This window comes from Didymosphaeria variabile, assembly GCF_027946475.1.
Source record: "Didymosphaeria variabile strain IMI 356815 chromosome Unknown scaffold_4, whole genome shotgun sequence".
In the NCBI taxonomy this organism is placed as follows: Eukaryota; Fungi; Ascomycota; class Dothideomycetes; order Pleosporales; family Didymosphaeriaceae; genus Didymosphaeria; species Didymosphaeria variabile.
In genome coordinates this window covers 2,131,968-2,144,007 of record NW_026611623.1, presented here as the reverse complement: position 1 = coordinate 2,144,007, position 12,040 = coordinate 2,131,968, and the positions used below count along the sequence as shown (strand labels likewise).

The window sequence follows — 12,040 nt, the reverse complement described above, 5'->3', positions numbered from 1 at the left end:
ACGGCGTCATCGCTGTGCTACAGTCGGCCTTTGCAACCCACGACCCTGTTTTGCGTACCTCTCGTTCTCCTGGGGCTTCCATGGATGCTTGGTCTTCTTGACTCGCCGCTGCTGGTTACTGGACTCTCGCTCGCTATACTTGGACTTTGAGACCACCGGAACTGAAGATTCTGACCCTGAAGCCGTGGATAGTCACTGTCAGTCGGCCCCGTCGACACGACGCAACGCTGTAACTTGCTGAACGGTTAGGCAGTCTGTATCGAGCCGAGTCTCGGTGAAGCTCACAGCGCAGTTTGCTCGCCCATTGTCGCCCTGCAGTTCGGCCAGGTGAGGTGCCGACGCCATGGCAAAAGGAAACATGGAGCAGTACAGAAGCGAGCCTTTCTCCTGTCACACACCGAACGAAGCAAACACAGACGAGCATTTCAACATGGACCTATTCTCGCTCGTGCAGAATTCGGATTATGTGCCGCCCGTGAGTTTCCCACAGTCCGTTTAACGACAAGCGACCTTCAGGACGTGTAGTGCTTCGGTTCGAGCTTACGGTAGCGCACGTCATCACATGTCATCTGCCATCTGCCATCCGCCATCCGCCATCCGCCCGCTTTGCTGATCGGTCAAGCAGAAACCGAAGCGTGAACCAAAGTCTCGCGCTGTCGAGGAAGATGATACGCCGCTCAAGTCGCGCATAGCCTTGGGCTATCTAACGGTCAACGGCCGCGAGGAACCCGTCTTCGCACCCATTCAAGGTTTCGAGCACTTGTTCACGCATGAGGATGTTGCCGCTCCACGAGCGACAGGTGAGCTGATGGCAACAAGTTCCATGCCTCAGTCACAGAAGCTAATCAGGTACCGCAGAGGCAGCACATAATCCGTCCTTGGCAGCTTCGTCAAAGAAATCGCACGCTCTGAAGAGACGGCGCACTCGCAACCAAGATGACAACGACATAAACGACGCCCAGGATGCTGACGAAGCACATGAACCCACTGCCAAGGTTCGGCCTCCCGAGACATTCAGTATCGGGGACGTCGAGTCGCTGCAGGCCTTCTACGCGGCGCGGTTTCGTGAGCTGACCATGAAGCCGATGCGCGACGTAGTAACCGCGTGGGTGAAGAGACTAGAGCCTAGACGTCAAAAGAAGTACGGACCCTACCAGCGGTACGAGTACAATGACGACTCCGACGGCCGCTTAGATAGAAAGAAAAGCATCAAACCCCCCTGGTGGCCGACTGCCGTACCATATGTTGAGCCTTCGCACCTCAAACTACAGCGTAAGTCTTGCCTGCGGAATACATGCTGCCACTTGCTCACTTTCAGCAGACCTGGTACCTCTAGCTGTCGACATGATGATGATTCACCGTCGCATCGACGAGGAGGCTGGCAAGCGGAAATATCCTTCCTGGATAAGCAAGCTCGAAACCGATGCCACTTACCTCGTTTCCTCAAAAGACACAGAGCACTTCTCGTCTTCCAGGGGCGCGAGGTATAACGAAGCCATGAAGAAGCGCGCTCTAGAAGTCATACTTCCCAGGTAATCAATTGACCACCACCCAGCAAACACCAAAGACTAATTATAATTCAGCTTGTTCGACGTTGCCAGGTCTCACGAAGACTATATTGCTCAGTATGATCTGTACGAAAGCTCTGGAAACGAGGATCCTGGCTGCGGGAAGCAGGTGTTTTGGCAAGCTACTCCTCGACCCGAACGTGACCTTGCGCGCAAACGTCCACGTCCCTTACGTCAATTAAACCCATCAAATCCATCGCGTCCATCGCGTCCATCATATCGACCAAGAAAAAATGACTTGTACGAAGACGATGTGTCGATGTGCGATGATGATGGTAATAATACAGAAGTAGACGAAGAAGTTGCCGAACCCAGCTCCACATTGTCGTCCTTCGGTTCGAATTTCAGACACACTGAAGACGTCAAGATGTTTCCAGAGGTTATACCCAACGAACCCTCGCATGTCTCAGAAGTGACTTCAAGTCAACCTCTCTACCAGACCACCACTCCCAAAGCGGACACGACCAAGGCGTCGGACGTTGACCATTCGATGGGGCGTCTTCAGTTGTATGAGTCAGACCCTTCCCGAGCGTATCCCGGTTTCGGCTACCACCCATCCGCAACTGGTATAATAGCACAATCTCCCACAGGGCTTCCATATGTCTACCCTTCACTGGCACAGGCTCCCTTTCCTATGAATGGACCCAACAACTTCGCCACTTGCGGACCAGTAGTACCGCACGACGTCGCGCTTGCTGCTGCATCCGAAACACACCTGCCAAGCAATAGCCAGTCCATGTATGGCCTACCCATGCACCATCTGCCTGTTCATGGCCTTCCTACACATGGTTTGCCTCTCATAACGGGCTGGGGCAACCAATACTAGGTGTCCCGCTGTGGGCATTTCTTAGGACGACGCACCGCCGATCTACCCAGCGAAACTTTAGACAACCTTACACCGCAAAACGTTCAGTAAGCACTGCCGTCGCGAGCTTCAGCCTCTTCCACCCTCCCATTTTGATTTCCTTATCCTTCATTCTATCACGATAGCTTCTTGTTTGTCTCGGCTGCCATACGCTCCTTTGTATCGCAGCCTTGCTTCGGCATTCTTCCAGAGCCATTTGGTACCATCGTTTTCAGCGCATTATACCCGTTTACGCCGCCACGACGCCACGACATCAGAAACACAGGCAATCCTCAGGTGGACGTAATACGGACCAAAAGGCCACAGGACCACGTAATCGAAGGAATGTGTAGCGAGGAGGGAAGGCTCCATCAATCTCATTTTGTATAACAGGTGTTGAAGTGTGTTTACCTGGGCACTGCATGTGGATTGTACATATAGTAGAAATGAGCCCCTGGGGCCACCACCAAATATTTCGGTACGTTACATGACAAAAACGATGACTTTTGGGTTGGATAGCAACGTGATGGTGATCGCTTTGTAAGTCCTTTGTCTGCCTGCTATGCGCTCATTGGCTTCATCTGCGCATGAATGATGTAGCTTGCTTCGGTGACCGATCCTTGAAAAATCCGCTGTAAGACGAGCGTGCAAATCGCGCACAAATCTCGAGTGTATTCACAGTGCCTGGTCCTTGGTTGAGGTATTCTCCGGTGAGATATCGCGTGGTGCATATACTTGCAGGGATCATGTGCACAGACCCTTTTACCAACGATGTGCATCACCTCAAGACCGCGCTTTGTCTCTTCATTGACGCTTCGCCCAAGCAGCAGCGCAACGCGCCATAGTCGACTCCTTACGTGCGCTGCTTTGGGCAACTTCCACTGACACATTTCGCGTTCCCTAGAATCCACCCTCGCGTTACGCACACCATCCGCGCATGAGCAATTGAAAACACGACCTTGCGACAATGACTGGAGGTCGCGGCCGAGGTCGAGGTAGCGGTGGATTCCGAGGCGTAAATCGAGGTCGCGGATCACCGAGTAATGAAGGACGAACGCCGAATCAAACGAATGGGTTGGACGCGCTCACGGGAGGCACTGTCGCCAGACGAGGCAACGGTCGCGGAAACAACAGCAGCGCAGGCATACGAGGCCGAGGAAGGGGTAACAATGCAGGCGGGAAAAGGAATGTACAAGAGTAAGCTCTCACGCCTTGTTGTAAGATCACATCAAGCGGCGGGGTGGGCCAAAGTTGCGCGCGACGCTGGTGCGGAAGACGATGGAGGAGCAACTGGTAATGCGATACCGCACCTGAAGGACAAGGAGGAGGTCATTGGCTCACCCCGCTATGAATTCTAATCATCTTCACAGGGCAACACCTGAGCACGATGGCTACGACGGAATCCCATATTCCCCCAAGCACGCGCAGGAGAGCGGGGACCCCTTAAACTCCACACCTTACGGACTGCGCCAATATGAAAAACGATATGCATATGTAAAGCGAACCCTTCCCCGTCGGCAATCTATGCTAACGGCCATAGCTCAAACATGCGCAAGCGTTCAAGAAGCGAGAGCAGATCGCCAAAGGCCAACTGGATCCTGACGGACAGATGGACATGAAGTCGAGCGTTGACAAGCACGGTCTTTGCGAAGATATGTGTCCGGAACTGGAAAGAGTGCGACGAATCGTCCAAAACGATGTGGCCGGCCCCGAATATACGGAGGACACAGCCCATGGCCCTCGCAATCAACGGATCATCGACGAAGCGCGCATGATCGCGGCACATCACCGGTCATCTGCTGGAGAAGATCTTACCCTCATGAGCGATCTTCGCACTCCAGCGGCCCTACATGTAGGTCGCTTGCAAAGTCTTGACCGATCCGGGCTAATACGGTTCAGAAATCCATGACAACCATGATCGAACGATTAAAAGGAGACTCGTTTGAATTCCTCAACGGGTGGATATGGGATCGGTCGCGGGCTGTGCGAGTGGAAATAAACAAGAACTACCGCAGACGAGAAGACACCGAACCATTTCTTGGATGTTATGAGATGTGCATACGCTTCCATTTGCTCAGCATGCATCAGATGGCGAAGAGCAAGTCAGGTGACTACGACCGACATACTGATTGGGAACAGCTCTCGGCCTCTTGCTATCAAATTACACAGCTCTGGGACAAGATAAAGGTGTATGTGCCCGAAGATGGAGTGACACCGTCTCCGCTCGAAGCATCGCGCGTTGCCGAGATCCACGCGTACAACATCATTCTCGGTCTGAAAGAGCGCGAACATCGCGAAGAGGTCCGTCGGCATCCTCGTGTTCGGACCGCGCAGTTTCTTGTCCGAGCTGCCCACGACACAAAGAACTTCGCCACTTTCTGGAGACTTGTCAGGTCGAGCCAGGTTTCGTACCTTATGGCCTGTGCGGCTGCTACCCGTTTCATGTCTGTTCGATCAGATACTCTAGAAGCAATGGTCAAAGCCTACATGGTGCACAAACAAAAGGTTGACGACTGGACCTTGGAAAAGCTTGCCGAACTATTGGGCTTCGATGGTGAGGAGCAAGTTCGCACATTCTGCCAAGCCTACGGCGGCGAATTCGAGATCAATCCCCAAGGCGTTACATATCTGCGACCGGAAACCATCACGATGCGAAAGGATCCGTTTGGAAAGAAACACTTTTTCTCGCAGAAGTATGTTGAGTTCAAACGGGGCGGTCGTAATCTGGCCGCAGTTCTGCTCGGCTACAACATGTTGGAGGCACAATCTAAAGGTTTGCTAGAGCCGATCTCCGAAAACGATGAGGATTCATTGTTCGTCCCAGACTCATTTGCCCCTCCGAACCCCTCAAACCCATTTGCACTAGCTGCTGCTGCGCATTCGTCTACACAGCCTTCTAAGCTCTTTTCGTCTAGCATTCAGCCTGGCCTGTTCGATGCAAAGAAGAACAGCGTCAAATTCGCTACGCCGCCCAACGATGCGCCTTCATCGGCATCTGCGCCAGCGAATCCTTTCGCTGCCGCCGCAACCAAACTCAACGGGAGTGGCCAAGTAACAGCACCAACATCCGGATCTCCAACATCTTCGAGCGGGTTTCCAGTGCCTGCAACCACTGCATCTTCAGGTTTATCTGCAAAAGCGAATGCCTTCTTACCATCTGCAAACGCGAATCCTTTTGGATTTCCGGCAGGTCAGAGAGGTCTTGGTGCACGTACAACCGCACATGGTGCAGAGACTTCTGTGCCTGCCACATCCATATTCTCGACCTCATCAGCGCCTTCAAATGCCTTTGCTAGATTCAAGCTGCCGGATTTTGCGAACACTTCCAATGAACCCGCAACATCCTCGGCTCCGACTAATGGGTTCACTGGGTTGGCAACATCCGGTGCTCCATCGGCTGCGCCAATCCGGTCCGGCACACCCACCGCAGGACTGGCCTTTTCGGGGCCTGCCGGGACATCCATTTCGCCGCCTAGTGAAGACGAAAAACGTAAAGCATTCGAGGAGGAACAACGCAAGGCCCGAGAAAAAGAGCAACGCAGAGTACAGGAAGAACAACGACGGGCTGCGGAGGAACGACGGCAGCGGGCTGAGGAGGAGCAACAGCGGAAAATCCAGGAGGAGCAGGCGAAAGCACGCGCAGCCGAAGAGCAAAGACGACTTCAAGAAGAGAAAGAGAGGGAACAGCTTCGGGCTCAGCAAGAAGAGGCACGGCAAGCAGAGGAACAACGGAGGCAAGCACTCACAACGCTTACTTTCAACTTGTTGGAGGATCCGAGGGAGGGCTTAATGAAGCAATACCTTGCGAACATGGTGGAAGCCTTGGTTAAAGATACGAAAGCAGCGCTTCGGAAGGAACGGCAGGCGCAGGATGACGCGATGGCCGATGAGATGTGGCAACGGAAACGTCTAAACCTTGCTCGAGCCGCTTTCTACCGATGGGCGCAGCATGTGCACAAGAAGAGACGGCTGGCTGAGGCACGTCATCTTCGAGAACGTCGGCGGAAATTGAAGGCTGAGATTGAAGCTGCAAAAAGCTCGGCAGCGAGCTCAGCAGCTAGTCCACCAGCTTCAGACCTACGAGCCGTTGAAAGCATGGCCCCTGTTGACCGGCCTGTTGCTGCCCGCGCCAACGGCCTCAGCAGCGGTGCTCCTAGACGTACACAAAGCCAGCGAACCAGCCAGCAAACCTCACAACCAGCTCGGCGGAATGGCGAAGCTTTTACCCAGTCGACTCGCGCTTTTTCACAGTCCTACCACGAAGCTCGGGCACATCTCAACGAAAGGCGAGGAACCGTCGATCGGACAGAGACAGACTACTTCAGATTGCGAGCCTCTGGGATCGACCCGAACAAGCTTCGGAAACGCAACCTCGACTCGTCCGACGAAGAAGACGTTCCCAAAGCAGACAACAAGCGCGCCCGCACTTCCACCTCGTCCACAGCCCAGCAACCAACGACAATTGTCCGCAAAATCCCTCCCCCTCCCTCCACTGACGAAGAGCGCATCGCCCGCTTCCGCGCAATCAAAGAATCCATGTCTAAGAACGGCCACAGCTCGGGCCACACACCCTCTCGCTCCGTCGACTTCAACAGCGTGCGCATGTCTACCTTCAATGCATCAACCACGAGCCGCTTCAACGCCTCCACTACTAACCAAATTATCCAACGTGCCCGCGAGACACTCGCCCAGCCACCACCCTTTGCCTCGCGCCAGTCAACACCAGACGTTGGCTTCGCACACAGCACCGGCACACCATTTTCAAGCGACAAACCAGCTTACTGGGCGCGTCAGAGCCGCTTTGTGCCGCAGCATCTGTACGGGCAGCCGGAGGCTATAAGGGCGTATCGTGCGCAGTTCTCGGGGCGATCGCCGGCAAGTAGTCAGGCGTCGCCTGATGTCGTCCAATTCAAGGATGTCCCCAATCCCCCGAATTTTTTGTCGTCGCCGATCCCGACGCAGCAGTCGTACTATCCCACACAGCAACAGCAGTCGTTCGAAAATGAGGCCGAGGGCGCAATTGATATCCAAGATGATGCTGATGGGGAGGATGAGGGCGGGGCCGAGTATGACGAACATGAAGAGTTTGACGAGGAAGGGGAAGAGCAGATTGAGGAAGAGGAGGAGTATTACTCCGAAGACGAAGGAGAGGAGTACTCTGGAGAAGAAGAGGAGGAAGAGGGTACGGAGTGTGCGCAGCAGCCTGGAGGTACGGAAAACGATGCTATTGAGCTGTCTGACTAGGACTCCCTTCAGTATGGGCGCAAGATTCGTGTTTATATGTGTATACCTGATAAGGGCGGGGGACACTTTCACTGTTGGTTTTTGTCAACTATCTGCATAGCGCGGCGTTTTGGGAACTGTGGGTGCATAGTTTGCAGGTTTTTCGCAAAAGCGGTCATGATACCCACGTTCTAGGTTTGAGATACTGTATACTAGTTGGGCGATGAGGGAAAATCAAATATGTGCCCATCACGACGGTTGTAGTATGTTTGATCTCGACCATATCTTTCCAAGACAGGTGCATTGCTCTCGTCGCGATTGAGCCCTCTTCTGATATCAAGACCACAGACTACGATATGAAGACATGACCATGCATTCCCTTTGAGCACGGTTGCTATTCTCAACGCCGTCCTCAATAGCGACCATCATACCTGCGTCCAGATATGGACACCGTACCTGCTGCAGCCTTGCCCTCCCACATGCGTACACCAAATACCCATTCATTTACCGCCACCAACGTCAGCCGTTGTCCTCTCCCGTTTCCCTAACCGAGACACACACAACACCCAGAAAAAGGTCACCCTACAGCCTACGTTCTAGATTTTGCTGTCCCAATACCGTCGACTCCCAACCAACCGTATGCACATCACACGGATGCGCATGTGCATACATCGCGCAGTACACCCTCATTTCATGCCCTCCAACGTCCTGCAGTTCCCTCCACCGTCACCAGTCGGACCCTCCTCCGCTGCCGCACCCTGGATCCATGACCGCTCTCGCAGGAGACCCTGTCCTGTCATACAGCATCTATAGAACCATTACTCGACGCAGGACTTCATTTCGAGCTTGTGGATCGCTTGGCGGCCGCATCGGCGCGAGGCTGGACGCAGCTTAGCCGCCGGCTTGGCACCTGCGTAGAATGTGGGGTTTGACGCTTGTAGCGCTGAGAGTGGGGAGGATTGTGTGTGCTGGCGAAAAAAAGCAAAAGAACATTGGATACGGAAATAGGTGATGAGAACACGAACGCGTAAACGAGGTCGATGGGACGCCTGACCGTACCGGAGTCGGGAATGATTGGAGTGAACCGCTTCAATCAATTCGCTTGGGGTGTTGGGCGTGTAGAACGGTCGGACACGGTGGTTGCATCTGGCGTCTATCTCTGTGGTGAAGCTGTGAATAGAAGCGCTCGATAGTATTACAGAAGATCAACAGTAGCTCCACGCTGGAAGCTCTCTTGCTGACTCTCACAATCTCACGCGCGAGCTGTAGAGCATGACGAACACCTCTCGCCCTGGTGCAGCGTACCCAAGCTATCAACAATCTAGATCCGCATCTAGACTGCATTGCGTTCGGAAGACTGCATCTAGATCTCTGCCAGATGGCGCTGACACCCGTGCTCGAAAATAACCGCCTGGTGTAACCGAGTACCAGGGATCCCAGCCTCACCCTCGCAAAGTGACCCTGTTGTGTCCAAAACAACTCCATTATGCAAGTGTCAGAAAGCTCGGAACATGCATATACAGAATAAGGTACGTTCGTGATGCTGTATAACGCCATGGTGGGGCTTCCGTTCACGGCGCCCTGCAGTAAAACGGGAGTGTTGTGCGTCTGGTGCACGCATGAGATCCAACATTTAGGCTACCAGGCTGTCCTTCCAGCGTGCAGCATCACGAACTATTGACAGAATGTCGAGGTTGTCAGAGCATGCTGTGAAACGGTGGCAAGCCTCGTCTTGGCCCTTGCTGATGACTTCATCGGGTCTCGCATGGTTCGCTACACCCAGCATGCATCCCACGCCACGAACTTTTCCCACCGATCAAAATCGTTTATCTTCGCACTACATGACCGAACGGTGAGCGCGGAGGCGGCAGATTCATGTGCGGAGTAAGCAGTGTAACGTTCCCAGGGATGTCTGTCGGTGCAGAGAGCGGGACGGGGAAGCGGTTTCGCGCGTTGAACGGTGAACGGTGTAGGGAGTGAGGCGCTGGGGAGATATTAAGACTGTGGCGCCAGCTGTTGGTTGAGAACAGTTCTGAGCTGAAGAGCTCGAAAATGTCTGGACGGCATTGTTATCCGAAATTGACGGTGAGTCTGTATGCATGTAGGCTGGACTGAATAGGAAAAAACGTCGAGCTTAGCCTACGAGAAGTGGATCGGGGAAGCGGGACCGTGAAAGTGGACGCATGGGTATCATTGCCACCATGCAGCTAGCGGAATGCCTCAGCCAATAATGCCACATTACAGTTGTGATCATAGCTCACGTTGCTCCCGTCAAGGTCCTGGAATAGCCATACATCCTTCAATCAATTCATAAACCGTCTCGACCGGTACCTTGATATGGAAAGACTGTGTCGGACTGTAAATGAACAACTCGCCCTAGCGTGGTTGAATCGCTGGGAAAAACCGTGGCCCCGAGTATCCGTAGAATTGTACGCTCTCGATGTCGATATTACCGTCCTGCGTTGGACTCCATAACTTTAATAGGACGTGCTTTCCTGAGCTAGTAGGTGTCAGTGAAATTATCGAAGAGAAAGTGAGTTGACCTTACATGGCAGGATGAAATTTGATAGTGATTTTGTTCTTGTGGCGTGCAATGAAGAAGCGGGCATGAGGCTGGAGTATATCCTTTGACTCTGGCCGATTGTGCTTGGGTCCGATACGACTTGGGGTGTGAAGACGTGTGGCCCTTATTGGATCGATGTTGTTATTGTTTTGCAGATTCCTCCACCTCTGAGCCTGCTCATGGAAGCTGCGAAGACGGGGAGATCCTAGTGGTTCCGCGCGCCGCAGGGTGGCGAGCGGATGTTGGATCAAGTCCTCGCGGTCGTCATCGTCCTCACCTTCAGAACGGTAGCGACTTTCACGCCGAAGTCGGTCTGCCATTATGGCAGCGGAAGGTAATGCTTCGCTCTCTTCTGAATCTTCAGGCTCACTCTCCATCGTGGTCGTGAAAGGCGGTGGTGTTGGTGCAGAGATGCCTGCAGCGTTAGAGTCACCCTCTTCGATGTGATAAGGACATTCATTGATAACTTCATCCTCATCCTCAACACTGAGTTGATCATCCCGTTGGTGCCGTGGTACCCGTGATGGACCTGGTGTTCTTGGACGCTGACTGCGAAGTCTCATGCTCGAGACCCTCTCTGCTAGAGCCTGGCGAGACCGCTCCCAAACTGCCTCATCCAGGATCGCTTCATGGAACGAAATTAGCTCCTCTTCCTCACCTCTCGGCAGGCTTGGAGTGGGGGACGGCGGCGAGATGAAGGTGTCGTGCGGATTGTATTCAATTTCGTAGGCCGAGGTCCCAGAGAGCAGTTTATCTGGAGACATAGATACAAACACTAGTCCTTCCTGTACCGGGGCAGTGAACCCTCGATCTGGCGCGCGGATTACAATCTTTTCCAGACAAAAGGGCAATTCGCCGATGTGCTTTAGTAGGAGGTTGCACCTCCCGCTCTGGCTGCAGTACACGCTCTTATCGTTGCTCAATACGTTTTGGACCTTATAGAGAGAGCTATCCCTGTCGTATTCGCCACCGTCGCAGCTGACTACCTCCATTCGGAGTCGTCCACGAGCGACCTGTCCCTTGTAGCCATATTTGAATCCATCGTATTCGGAGGCTGGCTTAGCGGGATGATCGAGTTTCCTCCTCTTTGTCCGTCTGGGTTGGCTGTCAAGACCGCTTGGCGGACTGCGCTCTCGACGGGAGGCGTGGAACGAATTTAGCGGGAGGTCGCTCAGAGAGTCCAGCACGTCAGTAGCGGGGTCTTCGATGACGGAGCGTACGTCTCTCACACGCGGGTGGGCGCGACGAAGGTAGCGCTCACTTGGTGGAGCACTTGGTCGACCAATGCCTAATGGAAGTCCAGTCAGTCATGTTCGATGTAGACTCAGTCTGGCATGCAATCTCTATTTCAAATTGCATGCGCCAGCTAAAAACTCTTCGTTGTAGCCAGTCATCACGTACTGCTGCGCTGCATGTTGGGCCCATCAGGCTCACGCTCGGCGTGACGGGGTATCCGAGCGGGGCGAGCAGCTGGCCGGCGACGAGAGCCTACAATTCTTGCTGTTTGTGGCCGTCTTTGCGGCGCTTGATCGTCGTCATCCGTGGCGACTTGTTGGTGGTGTTGGTTCAGGAATTCTGCAAGCTGGTTCACTCGCGAGCGAGGTGACGTCCGTGGTGGAACAGTGGGCGGCGGGGAGGCTGAGGCTTGCGGAAAATCAAAGCCGCCCGTAGCAAAAGCAAGTTCGGCGGGTGGGGGCGGCGGAGACGGAGAGTCTGGCTGTGTTCTCGGCATGGATGGTGTCGTGCACTCGGTCGGCGAGGGAGTTGAGTTGGAAGGGGTATTGTCGGTCCGTTACGAAGTAGGTGACATCGGCAGGCGCACCCCACATCGGCCCGTCCGTG

General features: G+C 53.9%; 3 protein-coding genes across 3 annotated transcripts; 2 read left to right on the top strand and 1 right to left on the bottom strand.

Annotated features, from left to right (window-relative positions):
- Positions 1 to 430: 430 nt before the first annotated feature.
- On the top strand, positions 431 to 1,536 carry N0V89_005608 (uncharacterized protein; the record flags this gene model as incomplete). Its single annotated transcript, XM_056214385.1, has 4 exons — positions 431 to 475; positions 623 to 800; positions 859 to 1,272; positions 1,322 to 1,536. 4 exons carry the CDS (start codon positions 431 to 433, stop codon positions 1,534 to 1,536), a joined length of 852 nt encoding a protein of 283 aa, XP_056071652.1.
- Positions 1,537 to 3,482: 1,946 nt separating this feature from the next.
- SAC3 (actin cytoskeleton and mitosis protein) lies at positions 3,483 to 7,656 on the top strand (the record flags this gene model as incomplete). Its single annotated transcript, XM_056214384.1, has 3 exons — positions 3,483 to 3,740; positions 3,953 to 4,264; positions 4,312 to 7,656. 3 exons carry the CDS (start codon positions 3,483 to 3,485, stop codon positions 7,654 to 7,656), a joined length of 3,915 nt encoding a protein of 1,304 aa, XP_056071651.1.
- Positions 7,657 to 10,011: 2,355 nt separating this feature from the next.
- On the bottom strand, positions 10,012 to 11,930 carry N0V89_005606 (uncharacterized protein; the record flags this gene model as incomplete). The annotated part of the gene is made up of 3 exons (XM_056214383.1): positions 10,012 to 10,135; positions 10,184 to 11,486; positions 11,600 to 11,930. The coding sequence occupies 3 exons, from the start codon at positions 11,928 to 11,930 to the stop codon at positions 10,012 to 10,014; spliced, it is 1,758 nt and encodes a 585-aa protein (XP_056071650.1).
- Between the last annotated feature and the right edge of the window lie 110 nt (positions 11,931 to 12,040).